This window comes from Oryzias latipes, chromosome 3, assembly GCF_053564925.1.
Source record: "Oryzias latipes strain Hd-rR chromosome 3, Olatipes_Hd-rR_3.1".
NCBI classification, from domain to species: domain Eukaryota; kingdom Metazoa; phylum Chordata; class Actinopteri; order Beloniformes; family Adrianichthyidae; genus Oryzias; species Oryzias latipes.
Window position 1 is genome coordinate 26,956,203 of NC_136239.1, and position 22,170 is coordinate 26,978,372.

At 40.2% G+C, this 22,170-nt stretch overlaps 1 protein-coding gene across 1 annotated transcript; it reads right to left on the reverse strand.

The window, feature by feature from the left end:
- Positions 1-15: 15 nt before the first annotated feature.
- Positions 16-5,860, reverse strand: rcn1 (reticulocalbin 1, EF-hand calcium binding domain). Its single transcript, XM_004067232.4, has 6 exons — positions 5,377-5,860; positions 4,488-4,681; positions 4,220-4,398; positions 1,955-2,015; positions 1,333-1,532; positions 16-1,163 (listed from the first exon to the last, which is right to left on the reverse strand). Exons 1-6 carry the CDS (start codon positions 5,595-5,597, stop codon positions 1,056-1,058), a joined length of 963 nt encoding a protein of 320 aa, XP_004067280.1. The 5' UTR covers positions 5,598-5,860; the 3' UTR covers positions 16-1,055.
- Between the last annotated feature and the right edge of the window lie 16,310 nt (positions 5,861-22,170).

Consider the following 22,170-nt stretch of genomic DNA (forward strand, 5'->3'; position numbering starts at 1 on the left):
CGGTAAATCCTGAAGTACATGTTACCTCTCATTTTATTGAAGTTTGTGGTCATATTTGTCAATGCTTTGTGTGTCACAGAAAAAAACAAAACAATTGTTACCGTAACTCAAAAAGCTAAGATCACAGTTACAAGTAAAAAAAAAATTAGTTTTCAATTTTTTCTATGCATTAATTCAACTATTATTTTAACAAAATAAGCAAAAGTTAGCTAAATCTCATGTTCAAAGCCAGAAAGGCAAGAGCATCTAAAACACTTAGCATATTTAACACAGGAAGAAAGCAAGCAACGGACACTAAGGAGTTTTCTACATTGGACTGGGAGTGTTGAGAAAAAAAAAGCAAGTAAAGTAAGACATTTCTAACTTTATACTGTGAATGTAAGAGAAGGCAGAATTTTACAATTTATCAAGGATAAGCAGAAAGGACACAATTACAATTAAAAAAAAGGCAGATAAAGGTTGTTCACAGGCTAGATCCAAATCTAATGTGTGCAAAAACCCATGCCACATAGCAACAGTTAGCTAATATGTTAAAGCCTTTTTAAACATAGAAGAAAGTAAACAAATTTATGAAAGTGTAAACAAACACTGTATTTAACAAAAAAAACAAACTAAAGCTTTCAAACTAACTTTGAAAGAAAACAGCTTAATAAATAAAACCATAGTTCATGCTTTAAAACAGGTATTCACATTAGCATCACTATCACAAACTCTTCCTGTACCTGAAAGTGACAGATAAAGATCATCTATGCAGATTTCTAAGGCAGTGAGGACTGCTGTGACGAGGCTGGAAGGCACAACTTGACGCTGAGTAAGTCCTCTGGCTCTGACTTTGCTCCTGAATGTCAGAAACTAAATCAAGACTGAAACAGACCCCTCAAGTTTGTGAGGTTCACTGACTCTTACCAGTCTGATCAATCTGTACAAAACATCAGTTTGAGATTCAAGAAGCTCAAGTCTGTCCCACTCTTTATGTGATGGACTGACAGCAGCGGTGATGGGAGGAAAAGTCTGGGATTTATGTTTAAAAGTCCTCCTTGTGTGCTTGAGACACTTTAGAGCTCATCGTGGCTCCTGGTGAGATCCTCTCCATAGTTGGTGGCCTGACTTCCCACAAACATGTTCCAGTTCTCCAGGATCTCATCTTTTGTCAGCTTCTGGTCCTGAAAAGGAGGACAGAAGAACAGATAAGTATCCAAGCTGTCATCTTTGCACCAAAAAAATATACACAAAGCCTCCAAATAAATTAGATGTGTAGAGAAATGAATTTGAAGAAATAATGTAATAGACAAAACTTTTCATACAAAACAACAGAAATGGATCCAAACAGACCTTATCCTGGTCGGATTCATACACCAGATGTCTGGCCTCTGCCTGGGCATGGTCATAGTCTTGAGGCATAATCCAGTGGCGGATTTCGTCCTTGTCCATCTTTCCATCCTTGTTTAGGTCCCGGAAGTCTGAAAACTGCTCCCGCTCAGTTTTTACCCAGTCTGGTTCTGGACCACCGTCCTCGTGCGAAAACATGTCAGCTTAACCAGAACAAATTTAAGATAAACAAAGCAAATGTCTCAGTTAAAAAAATGTCCAATGCAGGAAAAACAAAATTACCAAAAGTTAATTTTTTTATGGGACACAAAAAGAAGGTAACAATTATCTGTTTTATTTTATTTTTTAGCTTTTTTAGAGTGGCCATTTCATTCCAAATAAAGTTTTAATCGTAAAAGCAAGCATAAAAAATCAACTGAAAGGCAAATAAAACACAATCTGAGTGGTTCCTGTAGTCCAACATGTAAAAAAATAAAAATAAAAACAAAGAAAGAACTTTTCCCCAAACGCCATTCCTTCTTAATCCTATGTTATGGTAGAACGTTATCCAACAGATGGCCTAAAAGCTGCACACAAATGTGATCTTTGTCATTTAGATTCTTTTTCTTAAAATGATCCAACTTACCAATGTACTCATCCTCATCCACGTAGCCATCGCCGTTCTTGTCGATGTCCTCCAGCGTTTCCTGCATCCACAACAAGTTAATGTCGTCATGAACGGGAAACAAGGGTCAAGTGTAGTAGAGCTTCTGCTGTGAGAAGCAGTTCTGTTAGATAACGCTCCCTCAGGCTGAGTGAATGAACATTTGAGTTCAGCTTACATCCAAGCTGGCAGCCTAAAACTGCAATTACAATGTCGTCCCTGACAACTCTGTGCATTTAGAGATGATTTACACTTTTTTTAAGCAGAAGTTGGGATAAAAAAATCCTGTTGAAAATGGCATTTGCTGCTTTTTCCTCATAAAAAATCTCTGACTTAATTAAAAGTATAGTGTGCAACTTATGCAAATGTTCATGAATATTGCAAAAACATGTAAAATAACCACTTTATCAATAAGAGATTCATTTTGGTTCTAAATAAAAAAATACTTTTTGTCAACCCCTCTGAATATTTAACAGCCATATTTTTTAAAAACTACTGTTCATCAACAAGAAGATGTATTTAAACATCGACTATATGCACTAACTCGATATCAAATTGCTAGTAAAAAAAAGAAGTTTGAAGCTTTTTGAATCATGAATCTAAATTCATTAAAACATGTTTAACAAAACTATGATTTTAGAAATAAATCAATGAACTATTGTGGTTATATCAATATATTTGAAGTCCACATTAAATGTTTGCAAAAATGGAAGAAACATTTTTTTTAAACTTCCAACTATCAATAATAAGTTTGATGATAAAATGTTGAAAGAAATATTTTCTATGAAGAACTTTGTGCTTTCTTTCAAATATCTTTGCAGCTCATGTGCCTTTCTGACTCTTCAACCTGCTCATTCTGTTTACGAAGGTGGTCAGAGAAGATGACCGGCTGGCGACTGAAACAAAGAATCACAGCACATTTCTTTGTGGTTGAGAACTGTATCATTTCAAAATGGCAAACTGGGGGGACATTAAATCATTTAGGCCACAAACATCCAGCTTTTTTTTCCTTCAAGTGAGAAGTTGAATGACAACTCATCCTCACACTGAAGAATCCAGATGCTGGGGGGTGCGGGGCATCTTTTATTTAAAACTGCGGCTACTGCACTTTTGACTTTTTCACCTGTTCATGCACATTTAACTACAGATCATTAGTTTTCCTTTGGCTCTGCAGAAGCCTGATAATGACTGTCACTTCTCTTCATTTTGTAAGAAAAAGGCAGCAATAAAAAAGAAAACTGCGTTTTAAGACCCACACTTTTTAAGATGTTGTTGAGGCATTTTTCTCAGGATAGAAGACAAAGAAAATTAAGCTTTCTGAGGATTTCTTTATTCATTTCGTAGTGAATCAGGAGCAGACGAAAAATGAGTGGGACTTTAAATTCTGCACATGAAGAGTTGCAACATTTAACTGAAAGTGGAACACTTTCTGAAAAACAAAAAGCTTATAGGACACACATTTCCATAAAGCGGCCTAAAATGGAAAAGCACAGGTTGTTCAAATATACCATTACCAGCTCAGAAGTGCTGTGATCATGGTAAACAATGCAGCTCTCTTATAAAAGTGTTCAGTAAAGACGACCCTGGGAGCAGAGAGTGGAAACAAATGTACAGCAGACATTTCAACAGAGCATACTGTTACAAATGAGTGCCTGAGCGAGTATTTAGCACTTAAAGGAGGAAATTTTAATTCCGCCCTGAAACTTCAGAACAAGCTCAACACCACGTTCTTTGTGTTGCTGCACAACCTCCTAATGTGTCACCACGAAAGACCACTCCTGCATTGGCTCTAAGGTTTGGATAGAAGGACTCTAATCTTTCATCAGCTTTAACCACCATCAGTGATGGCGCCACAGCTGGAGTCTGTTCTGGTAATATTCAGCAGCGTGATAAAAACGAGACGAGATTAATAATTAACTCTGTCAAATGGGTGGTACAACTTTTATGAAGAAAGATGCATGGTGCATCACCGGTAACATTTACTATGCCACTGTTCTACGAAGCCAAATTTATACTTGACAGCCTGCTCATCCCATCAGACTTGTTCCAGAAAGAAAAGGGAATTCAGGGACTCAATCATGTCCACGTTTTAACATTTAATTAGGAAGTCATTCAAATGTGGCTCATTTGGAGACTTTCAATGCAGATTGAACAGAAAATAACCCGATCCTGATGTTAAGCCATAAGATTTCCCATAAATCCTGTCATCTGTTGCAGCTTTGACCATTTTGACTCCAGGGGGCTTACCTGAACCACAATATCCTTCATGTGATCAAACTCCTCTGGGTGGAGGAAGGAGGTGAACTCTTCCTTGTCTGCTGTGTTGTCACCATTCAGATCAGCTGCTTTAAACCTCCTCTCATCTCGAGGAAGCATCTTCTTGAAGCTGAACTGGTCTTTGTCATCCTGAAACTCCTCAGGGTTAGCTAGAAGTGGAGGGGGGGAAAGAAAAGCAGGGTTTGATAATATCTTCAGTCAGCTTTGCTATACTTGAACAAAAGAAGACGTCTCGTACCGAGATAGTATCCATAAGTGGCTTGCTTGTATTCATCCCACGAGATCCTGTTGTCCTTGTTCAGATCATAATCTGTCCACACCTTTGCCACGTTTTCATAGACGTAGCGCTTCTGGACTCGTTTGATCCAGTCCTTGAGTTCGGCTGTGGTGATGTAACCGTCTCCGTCCCCATCTATTCGTTCTACGATTTTCCTGAGGGGAGACAGAAACAAAAAGATTCGTCGACGAACCATTGACAGTGCATCACCAAATGCATCACCAATAAGAGAATACAACTTTTGGAACTTTTCTGAAGATCTGTACATCTTTGGGGTTGAGGTGGCCAAACCTTTTTCCCACACTTAATCCACAGGGAGGAGCCAACCCAATTTAGTCTAATCTGCACTGCAGCTATGGTATAATTTTGGGGTTGCCACGTTGTGATGCTGCAGGGGTCCTCCCACTGTTGACACGGGTGGAAGAAGAGCCTCCCCAGCTGTGGATGACTCTGCCAACATGTCACCAAAGCAAAGGTGGAGGGATAAAGTAAAACTACTCAGTGGGAAGAAGAAAAAAAGCTGACAATCATGTGATATAGTGACAGGAGACCACTTTACCTGCAGTTTTTTATATAGCCATTTATAATGTCTGCAAAGCAATGAACCCCTTAGGTGGGTGCGAGCGTGTGAATGGAGTTTACAGATTTGCTGCCATGTACATCTTCCAGAAGCACATGTGCTCGTGTTGGTAAAAATGTCATGTCCTCAGCAGTGACACGCAACACACCACCGGGTGTGAACAGAAACAAGGACTCAACAGCCCGCGGCGTCTTTTTCTGTGAATTTATGAAAGTCAGCTCATATCTCAGTCTCAGAGCTGTACAGACTCTGCTTTTGTTTTTTCCTTACCCAAGTCTGTCCCTGCTCTCCTCAGGGGTGAGCTGGTCAAAGGTTTTTGCCTCCTCTTTGCCCAGAAAGGCCTCATGGTCGTACTGGAAACTCTTGTTGTCTTCGTGGGCTTGCCTGCTCAGTTCTGGGTCCCGAAGAACTCGCTCTTTTCGTATCGTCGGCTTTGCCTGCGCCACAACCGCACAAAGAAGCACAACACACGACAAGCTGAAGCCGGCCATCAGTCTCCGGGCGGGTGAAGACTGCTCTGACCGTGATGTAAAGTAGCCAAACGGAGGAGGAGTTGCTCTCTCCTGAACTTGAAATCTCTTCGTATGGTCACACGGGAGCCGGACTCATAAACTACACTCTCGATATCACCTCCTTCTGCAGTCAGACAGGTCTCCCTCCAGTCCTTTCAAACCCACTTTGGGAAAATCCTGTCCCTTTTCCTAAGGGAAGGGACGCAATCAGGCCGGGACTTCCTGTTACCTGACGCACAGCCAATCAGAATGTCCGTTTGACGGCTTCCTCAACAATAAGGAGAGATCTGATTGGTCCGCAGGACGTTCGAAACACGAGAGGATTTCAGGCGCCACGTCGCAAGTGGACGCTTAATGTGAGAGAAAGCAGCAGGACCAGCAGCAAGGTTGAAGATCCTAATAGGTGCTCGAGATAATAACGAGACAGCGAAGGACTTGGGAGGATGTTCCTGACACCAATATAGGATACCACCAGCAAATCGACCAAACTTGCTAATTTAGCAGGACACAATCAGTCAGTTGCTTCAGTCAGGATTTGTGCACATATTATTCACATTTACTCACAAACACGACATTCTAAAGTAAAAGAAGAGCAGAAGTGGATGTGATGACGCTTCTCCCTTTTTAATGCATTAAAATGATAATTTGTTAACTACTGAGAGCAATTATGTGTTGAAACTATTAACTGCATAAAAGTAAGATGTAGAGATTTTACACAGTCAATGGTTGAAACCCATAACTAAATGTAGTCTAAGTGTTCAGTATGCTTAGACCTACTAAAAGTGAAGCAGTACTTGAAGTTGACTTTTATGTACTATTAATAAACTTAAATTGTTCCAATTTAGTCTGAAGAAGTATTCTATTAGTATACTTCCTACACTACATGGAGGTGTCCAAACTTTTTGCAAAGGGGGCCAGATTTGGTGAGGTGAAAATGTTTGAGGGCCAATAATTTGGCCTGACATTCTTTGAACTATTTAAATAACATAAAAAGCAAATGATTTTTTTAATACACATTACATTGCAAAGGTATACTTTTCATTTCTTCATATTGAAAACATATACCGGTACATTTAAATCAATTAAAAAAAAAAAAATACTGTCAATTTTTCACACCGTTCATTCCCAGTTAACTTGTGTCTTATCTGGTAGTGCCTCTTGATGTTAAACTCATTGTAAAGAGCCACAGTCTTTTGGCATATTAGGCAGCCACAGTTATTTAGCAGAAAAAAGACACCAACTTCCACTTGTCTTGGACGCGGTGGACCTCACTGTTAACTTTCCTTTTTGTATTTACAGTTGACATTGTAAGCTACAAAATGTCAAAAAGGGTCACATAACAGTGTTTCCAAAGGTTTACAACAGCTTAGGAGGTATTTTGGCCAACCACAATCAAGAAATCTAGAAACACACCATTTTTAGAAAAGGCTGTTATAGATTTAATGAAAGGAGCTGCTGGAAATTTGAACGTGGGATGCATTTAGCCCACGGGCCGGACTTTGGACATGCCTGTAGTAGGCTATGGTGGCAACTGAATTTTCTAGCATCGTGCATTTTTGGTGGTGTTTTGTGACAGGAATCCATTAGGCCAAGCCTTACACAGTGTATTCTTTTACTTTTTTAAACCAAGTAGGTCACAAAAATCCTTGCAGTCTGGAGCCATGTGTGTAGTTTCAGTATTTTCTTATGTGTCTTCCTGAATCTTTAAGCTGACTGAAAGCAAAGATAATTTATAGTTCCCTTGAGACGTGTTACAAGTGATGTTTTGGTCGTAACAGACCTTTAACACAGCTAGATGTCCTTTGTGGTGTAGCACATCTTACATATCCTTCACAACTTTTTTCAACACATTCTATCAGTTTGTTTTAGGAAAGTCCTTGATAGCACTAGTAAACAGGAAAGTCTCTGTAATTTCTGTGGGGCAAAATCAATCACAGATGTCTACATAAATCATAGCTGTTTTTTTGCACAAACCTGAAAAATGGATAATCGTTTCTCTTTTTTTTAGCAATATATTCAGACCAAAGAAAGTAAAACAGAAAATACTCTTGTAGAAAATCAGCCTCTGTAAAGTTATGCTGTCCTGGCTCAACCAGTCACGACACATTTCACACTTTTTTTTTTGTTACCAAGACAAAATTTCAGAAAAATGGAAAGAGTTCGTTTCCTTTGCAAGGCAGTGTCTTTCAGAGTTTAGGCCATCTGCGTGGAGCTGATTAGACTGTAGTTCCTCATTTAGTCAGGTCCAAATCAACTTCTGACTTAATGTATGCTTCAGTTTGGAAATAGATTGAAGTAACATTTCATTACATTCCAAAAACCTTTAGTGTTCTAAATCCCAAAAAGCTTGTCCTGTTCAAGGTTCTAAAATAAAAGACAAAATATACAAACATTTATCCATTTAGTAACCCTCAGTGTTGGGCATCACTGCCAAAACACTGAATCAATTCAATTTCATTTCACAAATTCTTTTAGAAGTTTACAGTGAAATAGAAAGTATGAGCAGATATTCATGTTTACTTTGTGCACTTTAACAGTGATTTTTTAGGAAAGACTCACTATTCTTGGGTCATCTGGTTTTTACAGCTTTCACAACTTCCACCACCATCTTTGAAATATGGCTTTTGGAGAATATTTGTGATGTAATTCAATTCAATTTTATTTGTATAGCCCAAATTCGTCTCAATGGGCTTCGTATAGGTAATTGAAAAAGTAAAACATAAAATCAAAAGGATCTTGAATACATAGAATTCAATAGGAAAATACTAAATTGAACTAACTAAACAGACTAAACTAAACTGGACATCACTGCCCTTAGACCCCCCTTCGCGGTAAGAAAAATCAAAACAATTTTAGATAACAAAAATGTTTGCATATGTGTGTAAATGCAAGACCTTTAATGGAAAATGAAAATACTTGAAGTCTAAATCTTTAATAACAATGGGGAGGTTAGCTTTAGCCCCCCCTACTGGAGCTGCATCTCTGTCAACAGCAATGCACAGTTCACAGAGCTTCAAGGGTGAAATAGGGCATATTTTGCATCAAGTCCTTGTTCTCTGTGTCATTTTTTTCAGAAGGGCAGACTAAGAGTTTGCATACAGAGGGGGAGTGTTCATATTGAGGCTTCACGAAGACTTTGAGAAGAGTCACATTACCCTGCCACATCTCGACATTGTGTAATATGTAATAACACACTCCGTACTCGGGGAAACAACTTGCTGACACTGCCATGTCTAATCTTCCTTCATGAGTAGGAGAAAAATGTTTTTTTGCCATTCATCATTAGCATAATAAGCCAGCGCAAGGCACTTTGCTGTTTTGCATAAATAGTACACCCTAGTTTATGATTATAAAGAGGGCCTGGGGCTAACTAGCCTCTTTATTCAATTAATGCATACTTCATGTATTTAAATTAGTCCTGCCTGGTCAATTTGAATCAGTGTGGGGTGCTGACTAAAAGAAACACAACTGTTATTTTTCTAATGATATTTTACTTCAAAATATGGCTAAAAATGACTATTTCAATGGAAAATGTGCATATATACTGAGTGAAAAAGGCTTACATCTCATGTCAGAAATAATGCAGAAGTTTCTGTGATAGTTTGTTTGAGGTTGAAATGTTCTACAAGATCAAGAATGAATCCATTTGGGATTTCTGTGGTCAGACTTTGGAGCTTGTACACACCTTTTGCGGTGTACAAGCTGGAGGTAACTTTCAAACAATAGCAGCATGGATGAACAACTGCAGGCACGAACGCTGCGGAAAGAGAGAGTGGATGGGAAGAGTGGCTTTCAACATGAATATTTCACTGTGGAATAAGGAGGGGACAGGAGGAGGGGGTGCAGCTACAGGGGTGTTCAGTTAACCATGAGATTGCACACACTGCAGAACACATTTGGTTAATGTAATTAAGAAAACCCTATGGTGGGAGACACAGGGCATTAGTGTCCGGTAAAATACCACTGTTGTATTGTAGCCTCTTGCTGCCCCATTCTAACTGCCACTACTGAATTTTATGTAATTTACGAATGTGTCTGCCTTGTGCATGAAAATCCATACAGTTGAGCTATATTTTTATTATATAACCATTGTTTTCTTCATTTATGTTTTTCCTTGTAAAGAAATGTGCCTCCCTTTTGTTGTGTTTTTGTGCTGAGCCACACGAGGACTTGCTTACAGGAATAAGAAGTCAAACTTTCATAAGGACTTGCATGCTAACTGAAAAGTCCTGAAGGCAATGTAGGAGAGATGGAAAACTGAGCATAATTTTAGGTATAAGACAATTAAAGTTCAAAAGTTTGTCCAAGAAGTTTAAACCAGAAGTATATATTTTCAGAAAAGCAATAACTAAAAGGTGTAAGATTAAAAACAAAAGAAAAGAATTTGTTTGATATTTACTGTAGTTTTCTCCTGCTTTTCTCACCTCATCTGAGTTTTATATAAGTTTCAGGCTGAATGTACAGGGGTAAAACAAACAGAACAAGCAGAAAGTATGGAGTCTCTCATCTCTAAATTATCCACCAGAAATTTCCTCTCACTTGTGAATTTTCATAGTAATAACTTGCCATCTATGCTATTCTGGAGAGATTAATAAACTTCTCATTGCTGCCACACAGGAGAAAAGAAACCTTTGCTCTGTTTAATGACAACTGTAAAGTGGAGGCAATCATGGGATGCCTCCTGTGACATTTTCCCGTTCCTGTCCGCTCCACTTATCTCAGACAAATGGCCGTGCCAGGCCACTATCGAGATGAAACGCTTTCCCCGAGTCATTACGTCTGTCACCGGGGCCATTTCCATATTGAAAAATTTGAAACAATAAACGACGCCTGAGCCTTTAATAACTGTGAAGGAATCATAGTTGGAAAATTGCATTGAAGCTATAACCTTTTCTCCCTGTAATTAGATGACAGAAAGGTCCTGGTTTTAATTAAGTCAGCAATTTATAGTCACACAGCCATACCTCAGCATGCTGATTAGTATAGGAGGGACCACAGAAAAGCGTTGCTTCAGTTTGAACAGATTTGATCTAGTAATTACTGTGTTATATGGCAAAAGGCCGCAGCAAGTCTCAGACTGCAGACTCTGTTGTTGTGCTGCTCTGTGAAGCATGGCCCTTCCTGCCTCCCCATCGTTACTCGAGCTGAAAATACACGGCGAGTAAGTGTGTGTCTGAATGGCTCCTCAGAGGTGGTCATCAATGGAGGACATCATGTTTGAGGAAGCGTATTAAGGTGCGGTTGTGGGGCACGTAGATGTGTGTGTTTGCTTGCAGTGTGATTTCTTACCCAGCTGTAATTGATCCTCTTGGTCACTATTAAATGTTAACATTTGCACGAGGGGCCACAGGGGGGAGGAGGTAAAGATGCTGCTTTAGAGCTCTGTTAATAAACATGGCAATTTACTGTCAATTTATGTCCTGACAGGTCGTAATGGAGACCATGAAAAGAAGATTAGCTGGAGCTGTTATGGTGGGCTGTCTGGGGACTGTCATCATGAGACTGTGGGGACCAGCACTCATGTGAGCTGGCAGCCCCAGGCCTGCTTCAGCCCGTCCAGGTGATTGACAGTAATGGCCCTGTTTAAGATAAAGAGCAGGAAATGTGTTTTTATTTGTTTATCACATTATGCAGACATTCCTATCAAAGCCATCAGAACAATGGCACATGGCATCTTGGCTGACATATCATTAGTGACATCAAACAGATGCTTGTGATCTGGAACTCTAATTTCATTAGTGTCTCTGTTTAACCACAACAGTGACTTTAAAGACCCACTCCAATGAAAATTGTATTTTGCAGCATTTTTCTCATGATTGAGGGTGTATACAAATAAAACTAAGCTAAAAAATGCATATCTGAGTATTTTTCTTTCAAATCATTGTGAATCAGGAGCCGATGAAAAAATTGTGTATGAAAAAGCATGTAGCTGTGACCTACAATGGCAATCCACAAGCTCCCTGCTCCACTCTGCACTCCACTCGAGTCCTGTCAAAAAGTTGACACTCGATTCTGATGCATGCGCTTGCAGACAAATAGATACATGCACGTTGTTTTTTTCCTTGTCTGAGCTGGCATCTGGCTCAAAATGGCTGGATAGCTACAATATTGCTCGCCATTGTTGTTGCACCAGTAATGTTAGGTTGGGTTTGTGAGAGGCTGTAAACTGGCGGGAGAGAGTGTAAACAAAGGGATGATGGGAAATGGGAAAAGGCTTACTCCGCGCCATGCGGTCATCCCCACAACTCAGACGCGAATTTCTGATGAACTCCTGCCGCTCTGCAGAAACTGGTTTCTAGAAAACAACAAAGGTTTTTTGATTTTAAATAAAAATTACGTATTCATGATTAAGGCTTTTAAAATAAATCAAAAGATGATCGGGGTGGATCTTTAAAAATACATCTTTAGTCAATAACTGCAAAAGAGTGCTCATTTACATGTATGTGCCTTTCCCCTTTTTCTGTCTAGTACAGATTTGGTAAAAATTGGGCAAATCATAGTCATGGTGAATGGCCATTTGCATGTGTAAAATTGGAACATGGAGTCTGACTGGAGATCTTTGGTTTCACACCTGGTGCAGATCTGGAACATTGTACAGAGACTTTTTAAAGACTTTCCTTCAATCTGATTTGCAGTCCCACAGGCCTAACAGAAGAAAATGGGGTTAATTAATCCCAGAGGACATCTCATACTGGGGGATGAGGGTCTTTTCAGCTCTCTCGCTCTTCCCTTCGTAAAGGTCACACTTCACAATAAGAGGACACTGCATGTGTTGCCCCTCTGAGGACTTCTCATCCCCTCCCTGAAAACATATAATTTGATGTTTTTACTTCAATCAGCATAACTATGTGGCCTGAAAACAAACCCACATTAAGTGGCAGCGCTTAAAGCTGTCTGTGGACTGTGAATCATCCGCGGATCTGTGATGGAGCTTCCCTCCTCCAAGGCGACAAAGTCTGGTGCTAAATGTTCATCAGCGTGCAAAGATATCTTCTTCTGCTTTTGCTATATATCAAAGACTGTCTGCTGGCATTGCCGTGTGATTTCTTTTGGTGACATTTTTGAATGTTTTTAGGTAGCTGGCATGAAATATTTCCACCTTCTATGCTGCAGCTTCTTCCAAGGAAACTTGAGTGTGTATGTGACACAAATGCAGCCTTTTGTTGCTGTTGCCAAAGGGCCTTTGTGTGATAGAGGGCACTGTTGCAGTACAAGCTCTGAGACCTTAATTTTATATGATGGAAAGGGGTTTGTCTCCATGTTAATGGCTCCATCAATTTCCAGTACTTTGCATTTGGGGATCAATGTCAGATCAGACGAAATTTAATCTGAAGCACTTCGGTGCATGGAACTACGAGTTTATAATAGTGTTTTCTTTGTTCTTCTTCATCCACTTAATGTTAATCAGTATCTGAGATCTAGCATCTTCCCTTCTAACTAGGGGGGTAGCGATTCACTGGAACAACAATTAGATTCATGGCATGCATTGTGGTTGACGATCTGATTCATAGTCAATTTTGGTTTATTTTGAATGATCCGATTCACTGACCTAAAATCGATCCAGGACATCTTTAGCCAAAAGTTGAACCAGTCTTACTCATAGATAAATCCTTGGGTACTGAACAGCGCAGGAAAAAATTTTCTAGATTCCTTTTATTTCTTACAAGATAATCAAGTAAAATATTTAAACAAACAAGTAAACAGGAACTAATGGCAAATCCATTCATAGTTTTTTTTTTAATAAAGGTCAGCTCACTCTTGTTCTAAGTAGAAATCAAAACATTCTACCACACTGTATGGTCACGTGTCTTTGCTAAAATCTGTGTTTCCACACATTGGACTGGAATGATGGCTTGATAATTTTTTTGACCACTGTGATGACACTTGATTGTTTTTACATTATAGTCAAATAAACCTACAGGGCCTCAAACCAAGTGGTATAGTCCAATATTGATTCTTATTGTTTTATTTGAATTTTTTATGATTTTAAAATGGTGATTAAAAAAATAACACATAAACAATGCAAAACATTTCACTTCCACAATCAATCCTTCCAGACTCATTTACCTCGGGATTTGTACACTTGCAGAATTACACACCAACACACCATTGTAAATTTGATTCGATTAACAACTTGCTACACACAGATCGATCTGGTTGGATTGCAGGAATATAAATTGATTCATTGATTAAATTATATTAATCGTTACACCCCTACGTCTCGCAACAGAAAGCTTAGTGGAAGCGGTTTCGACTGCAGAAGGAGAGCCTCCCTTGGGCCGCAGCGCAGATCCTGTCCTCTTCCCTCCCTGCAGCTGGAGCTACCATAGCCAGATGCTTCGTAGCATCACTACCCCCTGTCCCTCCCCTCTCTCTTCCAGGAAGACGGTGCCCAGAGAGGAAGATGACAAACGCCTCTGCCTCCTCTTACTGACGGATTTGGACGACCTGACTCCAGCCCTGCACTGTTCCAACCGCCAGCACAAGATGTTGACTTAATGGAAGGGGGTTGGCTGTGGATGGGCCCATATGTGTTTATATTAGGAAAATATGGCATGGCAGTGTGTCTGCGTGTTCAGTGGGATTGTTTGCGTGGATGTGGATGTGTGTGTTTTCACCTAGCCCAATCTGCCTACATCCATCATGCTATGGCACTCTGGCAAAGAGTGGGACTCAGACAGCTTCACTAACACACGGCCGGTTAAATTGCCTGTTAAATTGTCCCGGTCCGTGTCTGTCTTAGGTGTGGATAAAAACACTGCACTTAAAGCCTGCACTTAAAGGCAGAAATTGTCAAGTAAAATGCCAGCCTCCCTCAATGCATAGAAAGAGGAAAAGTGGGGGGAAAAAAGGAGAGACGGGGATCCTTTGAGAGAGACATATTTGCTACCACAAGACAAGATTTAGCAACAAACTGATTTAGCTTATGTACGTTAGACTGTTAAGTCTTTGTTTTGTCATGAAAAGAAGTCAATCTAACCCAGTAGTATGGCAACAAAACACATTAAAAAATGATTTTCCTTTTGGGAAGACATAAAAAGAAAACCAAAATTATTGTTATACCCAGGCTGTGAGTCAAAAAGCAGCAAAAACTTAAGTCCCTCTTCATCAACCTTAACTGGTTCACTTAATGAATAAAACAGTGGTCTCGATCCAATACAGTTGACATTTCTCTCCATGCAACCAGATGGAAAATTAAGTCTCATTGTTTTCACATTACTGGCACATTAAGAATAATTGCATGCCTTCCCAAAATATACCTGGGGCAAGAGGTTATTTTTTTTATTTTTTTTGGCAAAGCTGCTCTTCTGTAACAAGTAATACAGAAGGAAAATGAAGTTCCCTATGACCACCACTCAGTGCATGCAAGGTTAGCTCAATAGTCAGCCATTGAGCAACTTCTGAGCATAATTCCAAACAATTTTAAAGACTAAAAGTCAGCATACAAATGCAGTACTTTAAAATTTGATTTCTATTACACAAGATCTACATTCACACAATAAAGAAGGAAGGACAAATAAGTATTTTGGCTACCAGCTTATCTCCTCAGAGTCTAGATAATAAACTCAAAAAATATTTACAAAAAGTTGACAAACAGACATTTTATCTTGAAAAACGGTAGATAATGTCTTGTGTTGCATAAACTTCCCCTCTCTAAAGCACATATAGAAACATTTACAGCAGGATTACTAGCTTGATAAGGAGATGGATGTAGGGTCAAGATGAACTGTAAAGTGATACGACAGCTAATTTCTATTGACATAAGAAAGAACTACATACTTACTGTATTACTGCATCAGTGAGCAATCTTTGGCAGCAGCTGAAAAAATATTGATGTTTGTCAGCAGCTGTTGAGTAAACCGATCAAAATATTATAAATGTAAAGTGCCACAAGAAAAAAAAACTTTAACTGCATAATGATTATAAAATCAGTGCTCAAGTGGCATCTACTCTTATGCACCAAATTGTGAAAAAAAAACTAATTAAATTAATATCTAAAGTGTGTTTTCAAAGTCATCATGTGCCAGATATAGTTAAGCATGAAAGAGAAATTGTGCAAAGTCCAGTTTTATTTAGAGTACTGGCGATTCACCAGCTAGTAATCGTTGCCAGCTCTCATTTGGTCAGAACAGAATTGACCTCGTCCATCATCCCGTGGAGGTCTGCAGTTCTATTGTTTGGCGCTAGGGGGCAGAAAAGCTCCACAAGTGAAGTGAGGAGCGCAGCGCAGTGGAGAGGGAGAAAGCGGCTGCTGCAGCACACAGACCACGCTTTCTTCTGTTGTCTTGAAGTTTATAATCCAAGTTCAATTTTGATTTATAAAATCAGCTGTATCAGCTGTTGGTGGCATTTATTTAATAGTTAGACTTTTGAAGTTATTTCATCTTAATTTTCCAAAAATTACTTGGTGTTTAAAGGACGTTCTGTCAATCACATAAGTCTGATGAAGTGACATCATGAATATGAGTCCAATATTATATGCGTTTAATTTGTCATACTATTAAAAGGATCTTGTGTTTTATATCATTGGAGAATCTCCTGACAATAGATTGTCCAAGAGCTGTAGTGACATGATAATGGACTCATCATCTTCATGGTCTCTTCGTGGTTCCAATGAGACAAGACCAAGACGAGGCCGAGAAACCAAAGTGCAAACCTCATGGATGTTTCTCGAGTGGTGTTGGAGCAGACAGAGAACGTTGAGGGTTTTTATTTTTTTTTTTTTGTGGCTGAACTTCTTTCCATCTTTTCTGATGTGAAGAGAGGTAACTAGTAAAACTTTGTGTTTTTGATAAAAGCAGCGTGGCAGCGTGCGTTAAGGTTCAAAACAGATGTTTGGTAAATGAACATCCATATTTTTAAGATTCACTGTGCTCAATGAGAGAAAAAAAAGGCTTTTTTTACGCACAATTACACAGAGTGCATTGTAATATTTATAACGAAACGTGCCACTTTCGTTTACGACAACATTGCATTAGATGAAACACGTGTCCAACTAAAAGGTTTATTAAGTTAAACTGTAATATGTGATATCATCTTCATTATGTCAAACCCCACCATGGCGCACAAATCACACTAATGCACGTTGACCCGGGAGACTCTCCTGTCGCAAACCTTGCAGCTGTCCTTATCTCATCACATGTCAAACTATTTGAATGTAAACACTCACACTCTAGCTCCCTAAATGCATTTGTTCCTCTGCTCTCATTTTGAGTTAATTAAGTCCAATGGAAACCTAAAGCAAAACCATCTTGTCAGCGACAGAAACTCACTTTAGGTTTATTTCATTGACATGGCACAACACAATCTCCACCTTAATGAAACTTAAAAGTAAAATATATGTGTATATATATATATATATATATATATATATATATATATATATATATATATATATATATATATATTTTTGTTGGTGGGATGAGTCCCCTTCCTTGTCTTGATGCATTAAGATGAACAGCAACTTTGATTCACAGGTCAACCGTCATTATTTGTTATAACCTCCATTCATAAACGATTGTACGCGTCTTGGTTTGTTCCTCTCCTCTTTGCATCAGCGCAGGAGGAGGGTTGCATCTGTTAGGGTCCAATGTTATTCTTAATTACTGGCCTTCATGTTCTCCGTGGCCCTCAACCGTCTTTAATTAAAACCTTGATTAGGGGGGAGGAGGTCTTGGGCAAGGCTATTACCAGATGGGTTTCCAGCAATAATAAAGACTTTATCCTCTGCCGCCTGTGCGCCATAAAGTGCAGAGCGCGCTTGCCGACCATATCAAAGCACAGCGAGCAGAAAGAGGCTGTTAATTACGCCGGTAATTACTTGTCTAATTACTGTTCGTTTGTGATTACATTTTGAAACGTTTCGTGGCCTGCACAGAGGCTCTCAGTGGTCAGAATGTGGGTTTAACACTGCACAGGCTGAAATGTAGTGTGTATCCACAGCGGGGTGCTGCTGAATAACTGGCCTGCAAGAGATGGAGTGAATGCGATCAATAGTAAAGCACTGACCCGAAAGTTATCTTTATTTTTCTCTAAGAAGACCTCAATAATCTATATGTTGAAGGCAACAAAGTGTCTCCAGAAAACAAGCAAACATGTTACCTAACGCAAATTTGGTTGGTCTCTCTTGCATTAATTCATATTTTTTAACTCTTTCTGGAATAAGAGTTTTCCTAAAAGCATGGGAAATTTTTATACTTCCTTTTCAAAAAACGAGCTTCCAATGGACTTTCCCTTGTTTGGAAGGGATTTGCAAAAGCACCAAGGAGCCAAATCAGTAATGCATTCTGACATATTCCACAGAACTACATATTAACGATTCAAAAGTCGCTACATTATGAATACATCTTGCCAATGGTCTGAAAGTCATTACGAGCGCGCGCTGGCACACTGGCGCTTTTATATTCAAGACAGAGCAGCGACTTGCAAATAACAATCAGTTCAATTATCCTCAAAATATTTACTCCGGGATAGAATTTGTCATCCAGACACCGAAAAAGGAGGGAGGGGAGGAAGAAGTGATTTCTTGCCGCACTATGTGCGTCCATTTTCCAGACGGTTTGTCGTCGTTATTGCCTGATTTACTGTGTGTTGTTTTACATAGCCCGGTTATCTGTGAGTCCACGTAGCTTGCTCCATGAGCCACTGCACCCACGCGGATCTGTGCTGAATTTGTCACATTTAGTGTCTTTAGTTGTGCGTTCTCTGTTGCTGGGAGCCACAGACGCCAGATAGATGCCATTCCATGCAAATTGAATTTGTCTTCTTGTTCTATCATCCTAAAAATGCTGGGTTACCAAAATAACTCAGCATTATCCCTGTGTACCTCCACCGTCTGTCTCTCCGTGGCGGCACCGACAGCGTAATTGCGCCTCGCCCTCTGCAGCAGGTGCCCCGACCCCAACCTCTCTTAGTTACTCTGCGCGCATAAGTGCCAGAGGCCAGGTGATGGCATTAGCGAACTTGTCTATTTTTACGCATACATCCCGCCTCCTCCATTAAAAGAGAAAGGAGCAGCGCCGCATAACATCCTTTCAAATGCCACTCCCGCATGGAGCGTTCAGGGTCTGTGAATAGGTGAGAGTTTTCGCATCGTAACGAGGTTTATAAACTCATTAATGTGCGTCCTCACCTTTACTGGCATGAGACTGAGGCAAAAGTGTGACTTCATTGCATTTAGATACATCTTTTCCTTATTACTTTTCAAGTGAGAGGTTATTATTGTGTGGTCCTCCAGTTCATCAAACTCTTCTTTAATTAGCTCACATGGTAGGAACTGAAAAGCGCAAAGCCCTACCAAGATTAGCACCTCAAACAAAAGATGGATTTCAGTTTACAGCTCCTGGACAGGGAAATAAGGCATTAAATGCCTTTACTGTATATGGATTCATGCATGGCCAATTAACAGGTGAGAATAAATTAGGATCTACATCCTGGCCCCTTCCTGACAGCTGTTGTTAGATCTGAAAAACACATCTTTACTATAATCGTTTGCTCCATTCTCATTTGCTCTTGAAACAATCTAAAGTCCAGGTTGGAGTCGGTTTGTTGCGCACAAATTAAGGATGTGATGTAGACAATCCTCTTTGGTATAGTGCTGAATCCAGGCCAACACCCTTTAGATGATGCGTAATTTAGCGCGCCGTGCGTAATTAACTGAATCGTCGTCTGATCCCGGAATGTGTAACACTTTATTTTGAACGGAGCAATACGTTTCCATTAAACGTTATTAAAGCGCACGAAGTGACGAGCTCTCATTTGTCTTGTCAGGACATCTGACATCCTCGTTAGCTCCCATTTTCCCCTGTCAGCTCGCAGTGCGACAGGGACACTGACTTTCAGCCACTCCTGGCAAGTGAGTGATAAATGCGCCTACTCAGCCCTGCGCAGAACAGCAGCATTATTGTTGCCAGCACGCCGCGTCAGAATCAGGGGCATCAGGCTCGCCTGCATGGCAGGTGTCAGTCTTACGTGTTACTCTTTTTTTTAATCCGGCGCACTGTCAATCTTTAATCTAATTTAAAGGGTCATAGATTTTGGGCATAATATCCCCTAGTTATGACTTTCTCTCTCTCCAGTCTGACTCGGAGTGAAGCAGGACACAGGCCGAACTGAAATAAGAGGTTTAAGCAAATTGAAGGGTTGTGAATATTTGTGCGCAAATGAGTGATCTTGTTATTTTGGTGAAGAAGACGACAAAAAGGGGGCTGAAGAAGACTTAATTGCATGAGATATTTCCGCTCCCTGCACTTTCAGATGCAGTTCGCAGATCGAAGTTAGACTTGTCACGTTGAGCCAAAGTGAATTCCTAACATCCAGGACGTGGCTGTCTACTCCGGACAAATTGCATCCAATCACCCCAGGGGAATTTGGCTAATGTCTCGATCCAGGGCCAGGGAGCAGGGAGAGAAAATAAATCAAACTCTGCACTCGGAGCGTGCAGGGATTATTAAAACATTTCACACAGGAGAAACAAAAGGGAGAGGCGCGTGGAGTGCATCCTCTGCGCGCGTATTTGTGCGTGTACTCAGTGATAATTAGGTTACATTATGTGTGGACACTTTCTATCTTAAATGGGAGCATATCAGATCGGCTACCTTCTCTGCAGGGATGTCTTTTAACAGGCAGCAAGGGAAACTGGCAGTGATAGATGGACTGGCTCTGGCCTTGACTGTCTCAAAACTCCCGCAGATTAAGCGCACCTGCAGCTCTTGGTCAAACGCGAAGAAATGCAGAATTAAATGAAAACTTTTACCTTAGTTTTCAACTGACTTCCTGTCTTTAAAGCCGCTATTCCTGATCGAGAAGTTCTCGCCGAAAGAAGCACCAAATCTGGGTGCTTTACTGTGGATGTGGTCCCCTGGACATTTTTCTCTGTGTGCTGCTGCGGCAGTAAACAATAAGCTCATGAGGCGTAGACTATGGCAGGATAATGTTCTGCATGGCTTGATAAGGGAGGTCGATCATTACACAAATTGTATTAAATGCGACCAGTTGGACAGTACCTGTCCAAACACCTGTTTGCATTCAACTTCTCTTCCTTTTTACATCTTTTGCAGACCTTCGCAGGCTCCGGGAAGTTTGTATGTTCCTATCAGATATTTAATTTTGACTATAGAAATTCTTGTTTGCAAACATGCGTCGGTGAAAAAGTGCGCGTGTCTATTGGGGCTGATGTCATAAATATTTCAGTAACAACGTAGTTGTCTTGTTCCCATAAAGATTCAGAAACAACTGTCTGAGATCTTTAGTGAGCAAGTGTGTGTGTGTGTGTGTGTGTGTGTGTGTGTGGTGGTGGTGGTGGTGGGGGGGAGGGGGGGCAGCGTGGTGACGGCAGAGAGAAAACCGGCTGGACAGATTTGCGTTCACGCATGATCAGCTTCTGGAGAGCCGGGCCGTGTGGGAAGGGAAAGGGAGCACCTGGCTCGACCGCTGTATCCCATCTCGTTTTATTGACAGGCAGATAAGCAGAGACCAAGCCGTGCGGTTTCCAGCGCGGATGTCGAGCACCCTGCTGCGTTGCACAGTACCAAGGCCTCTTAATGGCTGTTCCTTTAAATAATGGCCCAAACACAGCCAGTTCTGACTGGCCCGTACCTGCGCTGCCCCGATCCCTTCCTGGGAGACAAGCGGGGCTGCGGTTGTCTACTTACACTTACTGTCTTGTTCAAATTGACACAAACATCAGAGGTGGTAGAAGAGGGTTTGAGGCTTTTAGCCTGTCTTGGTAAAATGACAGAAAAAAAACCTCCATTACGACTCACACATGGCAAATTTACAGAGCCTTGGAAATAAAAGCGCACAGGATCTCACTCTGCAACTGTCTGTCTTAAGATATGTGCAGATATAATCTATACTATTGATAGAATTTTACTTAAATATTATTGATTAAGTTTTATATCCAGTATGGGTCCAAATGGATTTTGGAAACTGCTCTGAATGTCCCTAAAAGGAAGAGTGAGCTTGGAAAGGCCCTCCAGAGTTGCCACGCGCCCGTTATGTTCGAACCTGTTGCGCACTGAGCATGCCCAGTCGCAAAAAAAAAAAAAAAAAACTAACAAAAAAACTGCAATAACAATAACAGCCACCGTCTCATGACATGATCATTGTCATTTCGTCTGACCGACAGCGGCTGCGGTCCTTAATGATAACTTTTTCACAACACTCTAGATATTCTTTTGACTGTCTTTAAAAAAAATAATGAACACAAGCGTAAAATAAAAATATAAACCAAAATAAACAAACAAATATCTGGGTTTACATTTAAAACCAAGGCGTTCACATCTGGAACTCAATTTATGAATTTGTACCCTCTCAGCCTTCTTGCCAAAGTGCTCTTGAGCAAAAAGTGAAGTTTTTTTAATTGTGAAATTAATAGTAAGAAGAGAAAAAAACGGAAAAAGGAGGACATTTTTACTTAGAAATTTTGAAAACATGACATGGTTTGGGGTACGTATGAGTACCATCCAAATAAAATGGAAGCAAGTGAAAGCAGTGAAGAGTCGAGTCCACATACACAGTTAGTGGTAAGGTTCCAGCCCCTGCTCGCAGC

Coding starts and splice junctions, on each gene's coding strand:
- rcn1 (XM_004067232.4), bottom strand. CDS start 5,597: ATGGCCGGCTTCAGCTTGTCGTGTGTTGTGCTTCTTTGTGCGGTTGTG. Junction 4,399..4,487: donor CACTTATGGATACTATCTCG/GTACGAGACGTC, acceptor CTCCACTTCTAG/CTAACCCTGAGGAGTTTCAG. Junction 2,016..4,219: donor TGAAGGATATTGTGGTTCAG/GTAAGCCCCCTG, acceptor TTGTGGATGCAG/GAAACGCTGGAGGACATCGA.